Below are 19,056 nucleotides of genomic sequence, written 5' to 3'. Positions count from 1 at the left end.
TGGGAGTGGGAACCAGACATCTGCTTGTTTCAAAAGTGATTCTGATGTGCACAAAGTGTTGAGAATCAGTGAATTAAGGAGGGACTGGGAGTAAGTGGAGACAGTTGAATAAGTGAAGCTACTGCTCTAAGAATTTTAGCAGGAGAGGAAAACACAAAAAGCCAGGAACCACTGGACAGAGGAAGAGTTGCTGGTAGAGAGTTGGGAGCACTAATGGTGATGGAGGAAGAGGCCAGGATCTAGGCAAGACTGACGGCTTCCTTATTCAAAAAGGGGAGAATCACTTGGAGAGGCCAGAACAGTGAGTACTGGCCCCACCCCCAGAGTTTCTGATTCAGTAGGTCTGCGGTGGAGCCCAGTAACTTGTATTTTTAACAAGTTACCAGGCGATGCTGATGGTGGGTATGGGACGTGGGGACACGCTTTAAGAGCTACAAACATGGAGAAACCCTGTTTCTACTAAAAATACAAAATTAGCTGGGCATGATGGCGCCAGCTATTTTTAATCACAGCTATTCGGGAGGCTGAGGCAACAGAATCCCTTGAACCAGGAGGCGGAGGTTGCGGTGAGCTAAGATAGCATCATTGCACACCAGACACGGTGATGAGTGAAACTCCATCTCAAAAAAAAAAAAAAAAAAACCACGATGAGAAAGGAAACTATGTAGAAAAACTTTTGAGGAAGAGAAAAAAATCCCTTTCTGCTCTTTCCACTGATATGAAGAGTTTCACTTTAAGTCCAATGAGAGCTGCTCAAGCTTTAGTCACTGCATTTGTCACCGGGGAAGTACCATCCTTTAGACTTTCAGAGGAGCTTTAAAAATTCGGATACCCGGGCCCCATCCTTCCCTGTTAAATCAGAATTCCTTGGGGTGGGGCCTCTTCCTTGGAACCCGTAAAGCTCCCCAGGTAACTCTCATTATGGAGGCGCCCATGTGAAGGACTGCGCAGGTGAATTACAACGGGATCTTGCGTTCCAGGTGGGATCCCTTTGAGAATCACCTTCTGGGGCTCCTGAACTGCCCCAGCTGGTACAGATATATCTTCTGGTTGAGAACCACTTTCAGGGGCCATCCCTGGTTCATGGCAGATGTCACCTTCAGAAGGGAGTGTCTCCTCTGACAGCCCCTGCTCTTCCTCCCAACTCCTGGCAATTTTGTTTTTCCCCTTGGTTGAAATTTCTACTTTCTCCTGGAAGTAGGAGAGGAGCTGAAGTTGCTGTAGGCAGTGAAGTGCCATGGGCAAAGGGAACACAAATAAATGAGGTCGTGAGTGGTAGAAGGACCCGGAGTCTGCAAGTAGGAGAGACAGGGGTTGGGAGAACGTGACTTCCTGGAAAAGCAAAAGTCCCCTGAGAGGAGTGGCCTGGAGTCTGCTTGGAGGGTGAGGGCGAAAGTGGCTAGCATTTTTACAGAAGGAGTTACGACTCCCACGTTTCTGCAAGGATTTCTGCGCAGAGTTCAGTTTGGAGGAGATCCTTGGTGTATGTATATCCGGAAGGCCTTAATAACGATCTGAGAGTAACTGAATTTTAATAATGAAAGCGCTGAATACAGCCAGGTAAAAATCGAGGGCAAGGTCTGGGGGCCTTCCAGTCATAGACGCTTCTCTCTTCTTTCCCCCTCTCTTGTTAGTTCCTGTCCCCTTTTATTCTGCAACGCGTTCGTGCGTGTCTCCGCCGCGCCCTGTGTTGGTGGAAGCGGAGCGCGGCGGGGCAGGTGTGGGCACCGGGGCGCACCTGTGCCTGCGCGCGCGCCGTCCAGCAGGGGGCGGCCCGCACTGGTCCCCGAGCTCGGCTCGGAGCGCCCCGCCCCCGGCCCCAAGGCCCCGGTGGCATTGGGGGCGCGGGAGGGCGCGTCAGGCCGGGCACCGGCAGGGCTCAGAGGCGCGGCGGCGCACCGGCAGTCCGCTCTGACGCGCGCGGGTCCTCCCTCCTCGCCGGCCCTCGCCTCCTCCCTACACCTGGGCGGGGAGCGGCGCCGAGCGGCCTCCTCCCCCGGCGCTCGCAACTCCTGCCCGGCCGCAGCTGCGCCGCAGCCTAGGGAGTAAAGGTCGCGCCGCCGGGAGGGAGCCGGGAGCGAGCCGGCAGCTGAACCTCCGGGAAGCCGGCTCGGCAGGTCCCGGAAGAACGAGAGAGCGAGAAACTCCAGGCCAGCCCGGGAACATGGCGCTAGGCGGGCCGGCAGCGGACTGAGAGCCGCGGGGCAGCGAGGAGCCGGGGCCCGAGCCCCGCCCGGCCCGAGCCATGTCGGTGGGCGAGCTCTACAGTCAGGTGAGCGCGGCCGCGGGGGAGGCGCCGCGGGGAAGGGGCGGTGCGCTCGGGCCACCTAACACTCAGGATCGCCTTCTCCCGCGACTCCTGGAGGCGGGAGGTGACGGGAGACCCCTCCTGCGGTCCCCCTTGTCTCAGTCCTCGGCGTCCCTAACTTCGGTTGGCGGAGAAAGTTTGGCGATTCCGGGAACGCCCGCACTGACCGGCTGCCGGGCTCCTGGAGTTCCCGCAGTGCCACTGCTCAGCCCCAAGCTGGGTCTGTCGCCCTCTTCCCGCCGCGCCCCCTACTTTCGTTGCCCGGGTTCGGCTCCAGCTGAGTTCTCAGAAACGCGAGGGCGACCCTGCCAGCTCTGAGCGCTGTGCGCCGGACGGTCCCCCGCGGTGTGCCCGCGCGCAGTACCCTGTCCCCACCGTGGACTCCGCCCTGGGGGCTCTGCGGCGCTGGCTCCCGAGGGCGCGCCTCCAAGGCGCCCTTTCCTCCCGTATACCCACCATAGGGAACCCTGGACTTGGAAGAGGTGGGGTTCTGCACTTGGTGGAAAGGGAGGAGGCCCAATCTGGCGTGAGGGCGCGGCGGCTGGACCGAGTGGGGGTAAGCGATGGGTAGAGGGTTGCTCCATTATCTCCAGAGACCACAGGAAAGAGCGGTGTGAATTTGCCAGTGATGGGCATTTTGACGCCGGCCCCTCTGGTACCTAGAGGGCTTCAGTGAGTGCGGGGAGGGGGTTGGAGTAAAGCTGAATCGGGAGCAGGGTGTGAGTTTCAGGATGCCTTCAAGGTCAGAAGGGATGTGCGAGGCTGAGTGCTCCGAATCGGGAACAGGTGCAGCCGGGGCGGAGACGCCCGCGTTCAGCAGCAGTTGCTGTGGTTAAAGTTAGGGACGAGCCACCGCTTCTCCGGGAGCTCGAGGCAGCGTTGCAGCCGCCCGGGACCCCTGGAGTTTCAACCTCTAGTCAGGAGTGAGAGGGCAAAAGCCTTTACACATGTGACCCATGCCCCTTTAAGAAAACAAGTTTTGGATAGTCCAATGCCTGGTTTTCCTGTTCGTCTTCTCGGGCGGCGAGAACACGTTTGACAGTGCCTGTGTACATGCCTCCGTGCAGAGTTGTGTGCGTGTGATGTGCACCCGCGTTGCATGGGTGTACGATTCCCAGGACACCCGCCCGGGCCAACAGGTCTGGGCGGGGTAGGAACAGTCACTTCCGCGTCCTTACCTGGCGATCACTCGCGGCTGTCCAGCGCATGTGGGAGCCCTTTGGCTCCATTGGCTGTTCACCCGTCTAAGTTTGAGGAATTTTCAACTCTCATCTTCCTCCGGGAGGGAAACAGGGCTGGGATGGGTTCACTCTCACCCGGTGGCCGCGGAGGCTGTCACTTAACTGGGGGGTGGGACCGCCGCAGCCTCAGATACCGCCTCCGAGCTCACCGGGGACCCCCATGCAGCGATCAGGGATGGGCGACGGCCTCCGGGGGAGGAGGCGAGAGCCAGGGCGCGAACTTTGTGGTAGTCCTGGTGTTGGAACGACACCCCACTTCTCTTAGCTGTCGAGGTCTTGGGAGGATCCCTAAAAGCTCAGCTTTCAGTTTTTTCCCTGAAGCCGGTTAGGTTATCAGGAGCTCAGACTGGAGGCAGAGGAAAAATCTGAACTTGAGTACTCAAAGAGCCGAAGCTTTGTAACATTAAGGTGCATGGAGGTACAACTTGTACTTCTAAGTAAAAGGGGTGACTCGACTGAATATGACTACAATGTGACAAAGTTCCTTATCAGGCAATATTGAATTGCTGCATTATCCGAGGGGGAAGGTTTGGGGGGGGGGGCGGAAATGGAGTTAAAAGATAAAATAAGAAATGTAAACTTTATTTCTCAACGTAATTTCCATCAAGCTCAAGACACTTTTGTGATACCAGCCACTTAATTCCTCCCTCAAGAACTGAGGTTCCTGGGAGTTTTAGCATGTCAGTGCAGCCTCTTACATTTGTGGGAAAACTTCAAGATTAGGACACGACCTCAGAAAGAGGCAAATCAGGACTGTGAGGTGGACCCCTAATAGTTTTCCATAGAAACTCTTGTGAAATTGCTCTTCTTTGAGAGGAATGAGAAGGAGCACTGTTGTGGCAGAAAAGGACTTTCTGGTGAAGCTTTCCTGGGAGTTTTTCTGCTGAGCTTTGGCTTCCTCAAGACACTCGTAATAAACAGATATCATCATCATTTGACCTTCTAGAAAGTCAAGCAAAATGGCTTGAGCATCCCCCCAAGATGTTGCTATGGTCTCTGCTCTGAACCAGTCCACTTTTGCTGTAACTAGACCTCTTGGCAGTTATTGCTTTGATTGGTTTTTGCTTTGGTATTGAACTGGGAGAGCCACATTTGATCCTCTGTTAAAATTCAAAGAAATGTCTTGATCCCACTTGTTTAGAATTTCTATGGAAAGCTCTGCTTGTCTCCAGTTGATCTGGGTGCAGCAGTTCTGGTATCCATCAAGTGGGAACTTTGCTTAACTATTTTTGGTCAGAATCATGTAAACTGAACCCATTGAGACTTCTGTGGCGGTGGCTGTTGTTTCTATGTTGTCAGCCATCTTCAATTAGGACACAGACAAGATACATTTTTTTCCTCAAATGGATGTGGATGGTCTGCTGGTACAGGCTGCATCTTGAACATCGCCTCCTCCCCTCTTAAAACAAAGTATCCACTTATAAACTGATTACTTTGGGGGCATTGTCCCCATAAGTTTTTCATAAAGTAATGATTTCACAATTCTTCTCTTCACACTTCATTATAAATTTGATGTTTGATCTTGCTTCAATTTTAGCAGCATTCGTGCTGCCCTGATAGGGGCTCTTTTCAAACTGATGACTTATCCTTCTTAGTGCCTCAAACTAGATCCTGTTCATATTTGTTATAGCAAGTATAAAACTATGAGCTTGTTTTGGTGCAAAATAACCTCTGAAATCCATGTGAAGTTTTTTCATGATATGCATTTTCCATGACCTTGAATAGTGCTCATAGGAGGCTAATGGACAATTGAATAAACCCTTAATTTTTGAAGCCCTAGTTTTGAAAAACAAGACTATCAGATTGCTTCTAAAGACAACACTTGTAGGAAGAAACACTGAATTTGCTTTTTAGTTAGAAATGAATACGTTGCATGTTAATTCTTAGACATGATGAAATATGGGAGTCTGAACTTGGGTTTCAGTGTACTTTTTCTCAGGTCGTGGAGATATGTACAAAACTGGTGTCACCAGAGAAAGGTCTTGGATATAAGACATTTAAAAAGTAGCTTCACTGTTGTGAGGGGTTGGCATAATTAATCCAAAACAAGTATCAGAATTCTTCCATAAGGGCTGCTGGACTGTACCCTGCTCTGTTAATGAGTTTCCAGTTCTTCATCACTTAGGGTTTTGATTCTGAAATTAAGGAGATTTTCTGGGACCCAGGACAGTAGCTTTGAGATTTACGTTGTGAGCAGTTGTTATTCTTCCTGGCAGTTAACACACTTGTGATTTACTATGAGAAGCAATTGTGTAGATGCCCAACCACAGTCTCCCCACTTGCCAAGCTGGCTTCTCAGTGTGCATGTGCATCCTAAGTTACACAGGGAAGGCATGCCTGCTACTCAGATTCACTTTGTTTCTTGGAGATTATTCATTTTAGTGTATTATGAAAATAGCCGATGTTCTCTTTTATTTTTAACTTGTGAGTGGGCTTTCCTAATGTGATGAACACTGGCTCCAGACACACACACATCAATGTATTATGCGGGATGGAAATCATCACCTATTATGCTAACAGCATTTATGCATTTTTGGGAATGAAAATTTAAAGCTCTTTGATTATACCTGTTGGTTTTGTGACAGTTAGAAGATGTTATTATTGGAATATGAAACATTTAAATATATGTTAGCTTGTATGTATTAAATAGCATTCGGTAAGAGCTTAATGTTAGTGTATTTCTAATTAAGAAAGACTTTTTCCCTCCATCCAGTTAAATGTGTTCTTGCTCTTCCTGATCTGTTCTCTTCAACTGGCAGTTTATATGTTAAGTGATTTTTTTGGGGGGGATGGGTTGGGGGCCAAAGGGCACTTCTCTATGAACAAAGACACTCCTGTTCTCAGAAGACCCAACACCTCATCTTTGAGGAACTGTTTTCTTTGTAGTGAGGTTTTTCTGGATGGAGAAAGAACACCAGTCAGGGCCAGACACTTTCAGGGTGATGTCAAAGTGAGTCAGCCTCATTCACCTTTGCTTCAGCCCCGGAGGTGGAGCTGATGATGGTCTCTGGTGTCACAGTGGCATGCATATGGCCAGTGTGAATGCTTGGCTTCCAACCTACTAGAAAAGGCAATGTGGTCTTAATTTGCTTTGCACAGGTCACATAAAGAAGCCCACACATGTGCAAGCATGATGAATACAATTTCATTATGATGATTGCAGATAGTAGTCTGATTTTAAAGTATAAAATACAACTTCTCCTCCTCAGGCTGCAAAATACAACTCTTTTCTATAGAAGAGTTATTTTGGACAAAAAAATACTGCAATTTTGAAGACCTGGATTTTCAATATGGTATTTTCATCTTTTATTGGTGGTTCTGAGTGATATTCTTCTTTCCAAAAAGTGGTGACAGTGTTAAAGACATGAGGACTTGAAGAGTGTTAATACTGTTAATACTCCTTTTTTCCCTCCCTTGCTCTCTTCCCTGCATACTGCCTTGACGGTGGCTGGCTCCCACCAGCCAACACCCATCTCTTTGTCAAAGCTCCCGAAGCTTTGTGTGTGCATAGGGAGCCTGGGAATTTACATCCTCTGCAAAGGGGGAATAGTCCTTAATCAGTGGCAGTGTAATGACACTCATTTCCTATCCCCTCACCTTGGGAATGGAACAGCTCTAAAGTGTGGCCCATACTGTTTTCAGTTTCTTTGCACGGTTGAGCTAAAGATACTGTGCTTGGGACTTTCCTTAATACCACGTTTGCTTGGCTTCCTTTCCTCCCTTGTCCATCTTCTCTGCTCCCCTACCAGTCTTTCTTGAAAACACTGCCTTACAAGACTCTTGAGCAGGAATCCTCATCTCAGGGTCAGATTCTAAAAGCCCAAGTTAACCCATAACTCATGGTGGCTTGGCTGAGTGGATGTTGAGAATCTCAAGGGCTCTGGCCCCTGTAGGGTCCCAGGAGAGGCTGAGGGGAAGCATGGAGGTTGTATGTCATGCTGTCACCTTCCTTCTGAACCTAATTTTCTGTCTTGCATGTGGTTTTTTTCTTCTCCCATCCCTAGTTCCAACTCCCTTGACCTTTTGCTTCCCTTTTTAGATGGGCCCATACACCCAATGGATCCTTCCTGACCCTGTTGGTGATCATCAGAATTTTGAAGTTTGTGCTTGTGGATGCGGTGTATTCTGACCGCCTGTAACATGTACTCATCGAGCAGGCTCTTGCCCTGCCCTCCTTTTTTGTTAGTTTTTCGGTGATGCTTATCTTTCTAAGTAGGCTGAGATCCTGGAGAACAGAAACCATACCAGACATTTTTGGGAGCCTTTAGTGTGTTTGGTGATAAAAGCTAAATACACAAAAAACACTAACAATGCAGGTTTATCTGTGCGTCACTAGAAGAGTGCACATACTCCTCTACAGGTCACAGGCATTTTGTAGAAATTATAGGCACTTTGCAGAACTGCTGGTCTGGGGGCTACAGTATTGGCAGAAAGGCTTCCTTTAAGGGATAGCGGGACACGATTGGTGCCTAAAGAACGAATAGGATTTGAAATGCATGGGAGGCTGTGAAGAAGGATGCTGTCAGGAGATGGGGAGAGTGAGTTTAAGGCATAGGGAGAGGCATGAGCTAGATGCATCTGGGGATTTAACTATTTTAAGATAATTCTAGACTTACAGAAACATTGCAAAACTACCGCAGCTTCTGTACTTTCCCAGATTGCCCTAGTGTTAACATGTCATATAACCACAGTCAATTGTTGAAACCAGGAAGTTAACAATTCGGTAATACTTCTAACTGGTCTGTAGAGCTCACTGGAATTTCACCGGCTTTAACACTAATACTCTTTTTCTGGGCCAGGATCCTGTCTAGGATTTCACACTGCCTTTAGGGTTGTAGCTCCTTGCCCCCTTCTAGTTAGTGACAGTTGCTCAGTTTTTTGTCTTTCGTGACCTTGACACGTTAAGAGCATTGGTCAAGCCAGGCACAGTCACTCACACCTGTAATCCTAGCACTTTGGGAGGCCAAGATGGGAGGATCTCTCAAGCCCAGGAGTTTGAGACCAGCCTGGATAAGCATAGTGAGACCTTGTCTCTACAAAAAATAGGAAAAATTATCTGGGTGTGATGGTATGCACCTGTGGTCCCCGCTACTCTGGAGGCCGGGGTGGGAGGATTGCTTGAGTCTGGGAGTTGAGGCAGCAGTGAGCTGTGATTGTGCCACTGCACTCCAGCCTGGGTGACAGAGTGAGACCCTATCTCAAAAAAAAAAAAAAAAAAAAAAGGCATTTCTCAATGATTTTATAGAATGATTTTGGATTTGTCTGATTGTCTTATTCTTAAATGGAGGTTGTGAACTTTGGACAAGGACACATCAGAAATGGTGTGTCTTTCTCACTCCACCACCTCAGGAGATAGATGATATCAACATGACTCATTACTGACGGGTCACTTTGATCCCTTGGTTAAGCTGATGCCTGTCAGTTTCCTTTTCTTGAGGAATGAAATTTAGAAACTAAGACCTGGGTGCTATGTGTACCCATTACTATTTTTAGTAGTTGCATAGAGATTACAGAGACTAGAACTCAATAAATGTTTTATTAAGAACAAGGGAAGTAGAAGAGTCAACTATGACATTGAAATGTCCAGCTTGAGTGTGGACAGAAAGAAGTCAGGTTGGAGCAGGGATAATTCTTGACTTTTGACATGTTGGGTTTGGGATGACAATAGTTTGTCTAAGTGAAAGTATTTTATTTACATTTGGAGATTTAAGAATGAGCTTAGAGGAGAAATGTCAGGATCTGGGGTTCTTGCGAATGATGCCTAGGATTTGCTTTTCTTTAATGAAGAAACGCAGTTGTCTGATAGGACAGGGTTAATAAAAATAAGATCAGGAGCTTGGTATGGGCATTTGCAAGGCCTTTGTGACTATGATCTTGTTGTGGACCACCCTGGGTATTGTGGTTCAATGCTCTCAGCCCCAACACGTTGGAACAGATACTTCATAAGCCTTGATTTTTTTTATCTGAAGAATATGGGGGGTACCTGCACCATGGGAAGGTTACTGGAGACTTATGATCCAAATCCATGTGAAACGCTTGTCTAACATGCTGCTGGCAACTGTTCATCAGCTGGCTTCTCCCTCCAGTCACCATGCTGGGTGGCAGTCAGCATTATGTGGCTAGCGTCTTTTTTTCTCTAACCCTCCTCTGCTGTCCTGCAGGGGTATTGATAATAAGGGGACTTGGTGAAAGAAGAAGTAGGATTGCTACCAATACATAACTATGAGAGTGGTAGACAGGGCATTGGAGGAAAAGGTTCCTACTCCCCACCACCCCTGGGGAAGGAGCAAGAGCAGTCTGAAAGAAGTTTTAAATTTAAGCTGTGCTTTCTGGTCCTTATAGCTTTAAAGGAAAATTAAAAAGCGTTTTTCACAATGCTTCTCTTTTCCCTCTGTGAATACAAATGATTATTGAAACAATCCATACAATGCAGAAAAGACAAAAGCTCTGTAGTCTCATTCCCAGGAACAGCTTTATTGACCATTTAGGCATGTTCTCTGGCTCTACGTTGTCCAATAGGGTAACTGCATGTGGCTGCTGAGCACTTGGGATGGGACTGGCCCAGGTTGGGATGAGCTGGAAGCATGCAGTACTATACACGCTTGGATTTCCAAGGCTTAGGAAAATGTATGCAAAATATCCTTCATACTTCTTATATCGGTTATGTGTTGAAGTGATTACGTTATATGTATGTTGGGCTAAAACACTCTATTCAATTCACCTTTTAAATGTGGTTATTAGAACATTTAAAGTACCACAAGTGGCTCACGCTCGTGGTTTGCATTCTGTTTCTCTTGGGCAGTGCTGCTTTAGACTTTTGCACAACATGTACTCAAAACAAAGGGGATCATGCTATGCCTATTCTAAACCTTAATCCATGGGTATCTTTTCCTGTAGTGTATAAAGATAATTTTACCATATATATATATATATATATTATTGCATTTTAGGTTCTGGGGTACATGTAAAGACCACACAGTATTGTCGCATAGGTACATACATGGCAATGAAGTTTGCTGCCTCCATCCCCATCACCTATATCTGGCATTTCTCCCTATGTTATCCCTCCCCAACTCCCTACCCCCCAACTTTCCCTTCCCTAGTCCTGGCCCCACAGACTTCAGTGTGTGATGCTCCCCTCCCTGTGTCCATGTGTTCTCATTGTTCAACACCCACCTATAAGTGAGAATATGTGGTGCTTGATTTTCTGTTCTTGTGTCAGTTTACTGAGACTGTTGGTTTCCAGGTTCATCCATGTCCCTACAAAGGACACGTATTCATTGTTTTTTTGTGACCACATAGTATTCCATGTGGTATATGTGTCACATTTTCCCTGTTCAGTCTGTCATCAGTGGTCTTTTGGGTTGGTTCCAAGTTTTTCTATTGTAAACAGTGCTGCAATGAACATTCGTGTGCCTGTGTCCTCATGACAGAACGATTTATAATCATTTGGATATATACCCAGTAATGGGATTGCTGGGTCAAATGGAATTTCTATTTCTGGGTCCTTGAGGAATCATCACACTGTCTTCCACAATGGTTGAACTAATTTACACTCCCACCAACAGTGTAAAAGTGTTCCTATTTCTCCACATCCTCTTCAGCATCTGTTGTCTCCAATTTTTTTGATGATTGCCATTCTAACTGGTGTAAGATGGTATCTCAATGTGGTTTTGATTTGCATTTCTCTAATGACCAGTGATGATGAGCATTTTTTCATATGTTTTTGGCCTCATATATGTCTTCTTTTGAAAAGTGTCTGTTCATATCCTTTGCCCACTTTTGAATGGGTTTTTTTCTTGTAAATCTGTTTTAGTTCTTTGTAGACTTTGGATATAAGTCCTTCTGTTGGTTGCTGATTCTCTCTAATGATTGTTTCTTTTGCTGTGCAGAAGCTCTGGAGTTTAATTAGATCCCATTTGTCTGTTTTATCTTTTGTTGCCAATGCTTTTGGTGTTTTAGTCATGAAGTCCTTGCCTATGCCTATCTCCTGGATGGTTTTGCCTAGGTTTTCTTCTAAGGTTTTTATAGTGTTAGATCTTATGTTTAAGTCTTTAATTCATCTGGAGTTAATTTTAGTGTAAGGTGTCAGGAAGGGGTCCAGTTTCTACTTTGTGCACATGGCTAGCCAGTTTTCCCAACACCATTTATTAAACAGAGAATCCTTTCCCCATTGCTTGTTTTTGTCAGGGTTGTCAAAGATTGTATGGTTGTAGATGTGTGGTATTGCCTCTAAGGCCTCTGTTCTGTTCCATTGGTCTGTATCTCTGTTTTGGTACCAGTACCATGCTGTTTTGATTACTGTAGCCTTGTAGTACAGTTTGAATGTGATGACTCCAGCTTTGTTCTTTTTGCTTAGAATTGACTTGGCTATGCGGGCTCTCTTTTGGTTCCATATGAAGTTTAAGGTGGTTTTTTCCAGTTCTGTGAAGAAGGTCATTGGTAGCTTGATGGGGATAGCACTGAATCTATAAATTACTTTGGACAGTATGGGCATTTTCACAATATTGATTCTCCCTAACCATGAGCATGGAATGTTTCTCTGTTTGTGTCCTCTCTTATTTCTTTGAGCAGTGGTTTGTAGTTCTCCTTGAAGGAACATTACATTTATAGACTTGTGAATGTTGAACCAGCCTTGCATCCCTGGGATGAAGCCTACTTGATCATGATGGATAAGGTTTTTGATGTGCTGTTGCAATTGGTTTGCCAGTATTTTATTGAAGATTTTTGCATCTATGTTCGTCATGGATATTGGCCTGAGGTTTTCTTTTCTTTTTGAGTCTCTGGAGGCTTTTGGTATCAGGATGATGTTGGTCTCAAAAAATGATTTGGGAAGGATTTCCTCTTTTTGGATTGTTTGAAATAGTTTCAGCAGGAGTAATACCACCTCCTCTTTGTATGTCTGGTAGAATTCAGCTGTGAACCCCTCTGGACCTGGGCTTTTTTTGGTTGGTAGGCTATTAATTGCTGCCTCAACTTCAGCCCTTGTTGTTGGTCTATTTAGGGTTTCAACCTTTTCCTGGTTTAGGCTTGGGAGGGTGCAAGTGTCCAGGAATTTATCCATTTCTTTCAGGTTTACTGGTTTACGTGTATAGAGTTGTTTGTAGTAATCTCTGCTGGTAGTTTGTATTTCTGTGGAATCTGTGGTGATATCCTCTTTGTTTTTTTTATTGCATCTATTTGATTCTTCTCTCTTTTCTTTTTATTAATCTTGCTAGCAGTCTATTTTGTTGATCTTAAGTACTGGTATTACAGGCATGAGCCACCTCACCTAGCCTAAAAAATAGACCTATTTTTAACCTGCCAAGGCCTGATGTCATATATTGTAATGTGTTAAACAATTCACATAATGGTGAGCATTTAGGTTGGCTCCAGTTATTTTCCTTTTTTTTGTTGTTGTTGACAATAATAATTGCACAAATTTATGCAGTTAAAGTGATTTTTTCCCCAATACATTTATAAATATATAATGATCAAATCAGGGCAATTAGGTTATACATTGCCTCAAACACTTATCATTTCTTTGCATTAGTAACATTCAAGATCCTATCTTCTAGCTTTTTTTGAACATACACAATAAATTGCTAATCTTTTGATACTGTGAAAAATGTTGCACAATGTTCCTATAACCTCATTTATTTTCTCAGAATAAATTCCTAAAGGTAGAATTATTGCCATGCACATTTACAGTCTTTGTTGATATGACCAATAGCCACTGGAAAAGAACCAGTCTGTTTCTTTACCACTCTAAACCCAGTCATTGTTCTTTTTTTTTTTTAAACCTTATTCATACTAAATGTTTTATGCAAGTTTTAAAGTTTTACTTTCATTGGAAGGTTGAGCATCTGTTCATATGCTTGGTAATTATGTGTAGTTTTCCTTGTATTTCCTATTTGTATTAACTGGCAATATTTATAAACGTTTTTGCTCATTTAAATGACTACTCTATATTTTTATTTTTATTTTTTTGAGGCAGAGTCTCATTCAGTCACCCAGGCTAGAGTGTGACGTGGTGGTGCAATCATGGCTCACTGCAGCCTCAACCTCCTAGGCTCAAGTAATCCTCCCACCTCAGCCTCCCAAGTAGCTGGGAATAGGCATATGCCACCATGCCCAGCTAACTTTAAAAAAGAAAAAGGTTTTGGTTTTTTTGGTAGAGACAGGGTCTTACTATGTTGCTCAGGCTGGTCTTGACCTCCTGGCCTCAAGTGATCCTCCCACCTCAGCCTCCCAAAGTGCTGGGATTGTAGGCATGAGCCACAGCACCTAGCTTATTCTGTATTTGAGATAGGAGAGCATAAAAACCATAATATTCAGAATATAATATACATTTAAAAAATAAAGCCCCTGGCTGGGCACAGTGGCTCATGCCTGTAATCCCAGCACTTTGGGAGGCTGAGGTGGGTGGATGACCTGAGGTCAGGAGTTTGAGACCAGCCTGACCAGCATGGAGAAACCTTGTCTCTACTAAAAATACAAAATTCGTGGTACATGCATGTAATTCTAGCTACTCAGGAGGCTGAGGCAGGAGAATCATGTGAATCCCGGAGTTGGAGGTTGCGGTGAGCCAAGATTGCGCCACTGCACTCCAGCGTGGGCGACAAGAGTAAACTCTTGTCTCAAACAAAACAAAACAAAACACCTTGGCATGTATTTTCCCCTTCATTTGTTCTGAGCTTATGTATTTTGAAACTTCTAGTTGGAAAACTACTGGTTATGGGGCACTTTTGTGCCAGGTCACTTCTCAGCACTACATGTTAGCTCATTTAACAATAACACAGGCTTATGTGACTTTCCCAAAGCTGCCTGGCTTGAGGGCCCAGCGGCTGACCACTGTGTTCTACTGCCTTCCATGAGGTATCTGTCCCATTTGTGGTGGGTCAGGACATCATTTGGATAGAAGGGGCCCTAATATAGAGAGTCCTTTCCACCTGCCACTTCCCTGCCACTCTCCCTGCCCCAGCAACAGAAAACCCACCAAGAATAGAGGAGAAGGATTGAGTCCATGTGCAGAAAGAACAGCAGGTGGTCTCATCCTGTTTGTGTTCTTTTGCCACTGCTGACGCCACCACCACACCCAGCCCCATGTGCATCCTGGTGCTTCTTAAAACTGTCCCAAATGTAGGCAGAACCCCTGCTTTTGGCTTTCCTTAGGCCATGTAGTCCCAAAAGAGATCCACATCTTCAAAAAGGCTAAGTGTAACAAAGTACACTGTCTTAGTCAACTTTGTGTTGCTGTAACAGAATACCCGAGACTAGGTAAGTTATTATAAGGTTTACTTAGCTCACAGTTCTGTAGTCTGGGAAGTTCAAGGGCATTGCCCTGGCTTCTGGCAAGGGCTTTCCCATGCCATAACATGGTGGAGAATGTCAAAGGGGAGGCAGACAGGTGCAAAAAGACAAAATCTGAGGGGCTTCCTGGCTTTATTACAACTCACTGTTGCGGGAATTTATCCATTCCCAGGAGAACTAATCTAGTCTCACTGTAGTGCGAACTCACTACCATGAGAACAGCACCACACCATTCATGAGGGATCTACCCCTATAACCCAGACACAGCCCACTAGGCCTCACCTCCCAACACCACCACATTGGGGATCAAATTTCAACAAATGAATCGCCTCAAAACCACAGTATACTGGAAACTCAAGGAGCTTAAAATTAGGTATTTCTGATCTAAAACTAACCATGCTTTCACTCTCAGGTCCTTGGTCCACTTTTTCTGGCTCCATCTCCCCCTTGACATCCTCCAGTGAAAAGCCGCCTCCTCCTTACCATGCTTCACACTTCACAGGCATTTTGCTCTCTTTCAGGACTATGACCAGAGATGCAAATATGAGACTCCTGGAAGTCTTTCTGCATCTTGTTGTTTAGTCAAAGGTCTTTGCCTTTTATGGGTGTGCCCTGCCCTCTGGCAATTGGTGTCTGATGGAAAATGAGCCTGCCTGCCTTACGTAGGTTGTCCACTCTGATCATCTTGGACAGGTTCCTTCATGATCTGAGAAGAGCGCCTCATAGAGATATATCCAGGACCCAGTTCATTCTCTGTTAGCATGTTAAGTGCTTATCGGGGGGTTTGTTAGAGCACTTCAGAAACATCCTCCAATTGAGCATTTTAAGTTTGACAGAGGAGGAAGTCCTCGTGTTTTCCAGACCCAGGCATAGATGGGCTCCCACTGATCTCACTAATTTGCCTGTGAGAATGAGCAAGCTTATATGTATGGGCTCACATTAATGGCTCATAATGCTCCTCTTAAAACTTACTCACTGGCTCATAAATTATCACCCTCCCTTGAACAATCCTAATAGTGACACAGACTCTGTAGCTTTTCTCTCCTTTGCTGAGGTTTGGGGAGGAATGGAGAGGCCCATCCTAAAAAGTTAATGACTTTCCCAGACAGCTTTTGCCATTATAAAACTCAAACACGCTGTGACATGAAATCCTAAGAGGAAGGAGAACATTCCATGCCTTCTGCATGGAATTCAAAGACTTCTGTCTTCAGGACTAAGAAGCTCAGGTCTCCTGCTTTGGAGACTGGCCTCCATAATTAAAAAAGTACCAGGCAATAAAATGCCATTTTCATTCATATTGTGACCTGGATTCTGTGTATCTTGGGAGGTGAAAGGGTGAAATATTTGGAGCAGTAAGTTGTCCTGTGTTCCACTGTCTACTTCATGTGCCCTGGCCATTTGCTTTAGACTCTGGTTCAGTTTCCTTTGCTAGCTGTTCTCCTAGACCCTAGCATGGCCCACCAATCATATGATATGCTCTTGGAACATATTAACTTATTTCCTACAAGGCCCAGCTTAGGTATCATCATTTAATGTGCTTTAGAGAAGAATACCTACAGACTAATACCATTCTTAGAATTTCTGAAACAAAATGAATTGTATTAAAGGACATGTATCTGATAAAATTGAGGAAAAACCAGGGAATGAAGGAAAAGGAAACAATCTAGAATAATTATTTGGGAGGTGGGAGTGGCAGGGGAGCAGCATGGGAAACTGTACTATTAACAGTCTAATTTGGGTAGTGAGTTCACAGGGATTCATTTTATTACTATGCGTCATCAATTACTATCCAAAATAGGTGGTTCTACTGAAAATAAGATGAGTTATAATGCCAAATTAAATGACACAAAGCCAGATCAAAAGCTTTGAGGTCATAGGTAGTTTTGGATTCACCGTTTCACTACTTTTTCTTTTGGGTGTGCAACCAATGGTTAAGTGTGTATATTTGCAAAATTGCTGTCATTGAAGTTGTAGGTAGAATCTTAGCATCACATCCCCCACAGTCCCCAAGGTAGGATTTTGCATACTGTAGGACCTCAACAAATATCACTGAATTGGTTTAAAGTTAACCTGCAACCCCCTTATCCCCCACACCCTGGTTCTAGGCATGGTTCTTTGAGGAAAGCCCTCTCCTCACCAAGGAGCCACCTTGACTGTAACTTTATCTTCTGTGATTTTGGAAAGGCTTTTGGCTTGGCATACCCAGTAGAGAGGCCATCTGTTTCCTCTGGCACTTGCCTAAGTCTATGGAATGTGGAGCCCCTGTCAGGAGAGAATGTTTTTCTTTTTTATTACAGTGCTCAAAGGCTTAGCACAAGGTGTGAATGTGGAATATCAGCAACGTAACATTCGTGGATGTGAAAGTTAATATAACTGCCTTGTGTTTGAATATCCTACTTTTACACATTACTTTGGTCATATATTTTTGCCTTTATCTTCTGAAGGTTATCATTTGTTAGAGCACAGTCTCCTATTTTTCCCCCAATTAACTCAAAAGGTTTTATTAACAATCTTGCTTCATCCACCAAGCTGGCCAAAGGAAGAAAACAAAAAAACCCAAACCAGTCTTATGAAGACCCGTGGATATCTGCATGATGAGGCAGGGTATATATGGATCTCTACCTGTTCTGTTTGATCTGGCAAAGATGGTGGCTTTCAGAAGAGAAAACAGTGAATCCAGGAGAAAAAACTAGATCAGGTTGGTTTGTTTCCTTCTCCTGCCCAGGAAAGATAACAGTACTCATAGTTTTGTATGAAGGTTCAGACCATCTTTCATATCCATCACGCAGGCAACAAAGGTTTGGAGCAACATCTTACCGCTGGGATGTGTTACAGGCAGTACATGAGGCCAGGAGGAAGAGCCCACCCTGGCAAAAGTAGGCTTTTGATCTTGAGTTCTTCCAATCCAACGGTTCATTTGTTGTATGAATAAGCATTAAGGAGGTATTAGTACATTAAAGGGAGATAAATTGCCTTATCTCATCCCATCATCAGATTTAATCACATTTTCAATTTGCCTGAATTTCCTCACGAGGGATAATATTTATTTGTAAAGCAAGGAAAATGGATGTCTCCTCAGCCAGAAACTAGTGTGTCTTTGCTATCAGGCTGCTTGCTCTTTTAATTGCCATTTTACTCTGTGTGTGTGTGTGCGCCTAGGAAGCAAGCTGCAGGCACCAAACTGATGGCAGTATCCATAAAATGTGATTGATTTTTAGGACCAGCATGCCAGATCCTACACCATCTGAATGCGTTCTGTTTCCTCGCGAATGGCCGCTTGGGCAGAGGTGTGCAGATGCTGTAGCTCATTAATACCTCTTATGAAACTTGCTTCAAACCTGATGGTGTGTGCTTTTGAGTCCTCCCTATGGTGACAATATCTTTGTCTGGAAGATAGGCTTTCTGTTCTAGAAATAGTTAAGTTATTCACACAACTAAGCTGTTTGAGTAAGGTGAGGACTCCCTGACTTACATTGCTATGATGGACTGAGTGCGGTTTCCAGGTGCGGATGACAATTTTATGAGGCCTTTTACTGGCCGTCAGCATCCAGAGTTAGTTGGGCTTTGAATGTTCTCAGTGATCAATAGATGTAGAGCCTCCTAAATTGTCAGGAAAATACTCATTTGGATGTAGCAGTTTTGGTCTGTTTGATTAACAATTTAAAGACAGAATTTTGTAGTTATGCTGATTTATAGTTCCACTTAAATTATATGTATGTTAGTACAATTAACTTAGTATATAACATATAATTACCTCAGTGTTATGACAAGTGTAATAACATTAATAAATATTTATTGATTTGAAAATCAAACGGAAAGTCCATTTCACCTAATTCCCTAAAATGCTCTTTTGAAAGTGGATGAATACTGTTTTTACTGTCTTCTCTCTGCTGAGTCAGGCAGGATGTTAGGTGCTGAATGTAAGTGAATGAAAGATAAGCAAGGAGGTAGAGCGCCATTATCCACGATCACCAACAGCAGGGAGCGCCTTTTGACTATTCCAAGTGTCCATGGAAGGATGAATGAATGTCCACATAGTGGGATGTATTCAGCCTTAAAAAAACAACGAAATTGGCTGGGCATGGTGGCTCATGCCTATAATCCCAGCACCTCAGGAAGACTGAGGTGGGCAGATCACAAGGTCAAGAGATCAAGACCATCCTGGCCAAAATAGTGAAATCCCATCTCTACTAAAATTACAAAAATTAGCTGGGT

The 19,056-nt window shown here is 44.8% G+C and overlaps 1 protein-coding gene across 4 annotated transcripts in view; it reads left to right on the top strand.

The window, feature by feature from the left end:
• Positions 1–1,958: 1,958 nt before the first annotated feature.
• MYO5B (myosin VB) overlaps positions 1,959–19,056 on the top strand; it is a 390,326-nt gene continuing 373,228 nt past the window's right edge. For 3 of the 4 annotated variants that reach the window (XM_008979769.5, XM_008979768.5, XM_054244178.2), the window contains exon 1: positions 1,959–2,272. In XM_008979769.5, the coding sequence (XP_008978017.4) occupies positions 2,246–2,272 (27 nt within the window). In that variant the 5' untranslated portion in view covers positions 1,959–2,245. Of the gene's footprint in view, positions 2,273–2,587; positions 2,865–19,056 lie in introns of those variants that run through there. The other variant, XM_078348126.1, reaches the window with a different exon arrangement.

Source organism: Callithrix jacchus, chromosome 13 (assembly GCF_049354715.1).
Source record: "Callithrix jacchus isolate 240 chromosome 13, calJac240_pri, whole genome shotgun sequence".
Lineage (NCBI taxonomy): Eukaryota > Metazoa > Chordata > Mammalia > Primates > Cebidae > Callithrix > Callithrix jacchus.
Note: the sequence above shows the minus strand (reverse complement) of the source record. Positions and strands in the feature narration are given on the sequence as shown.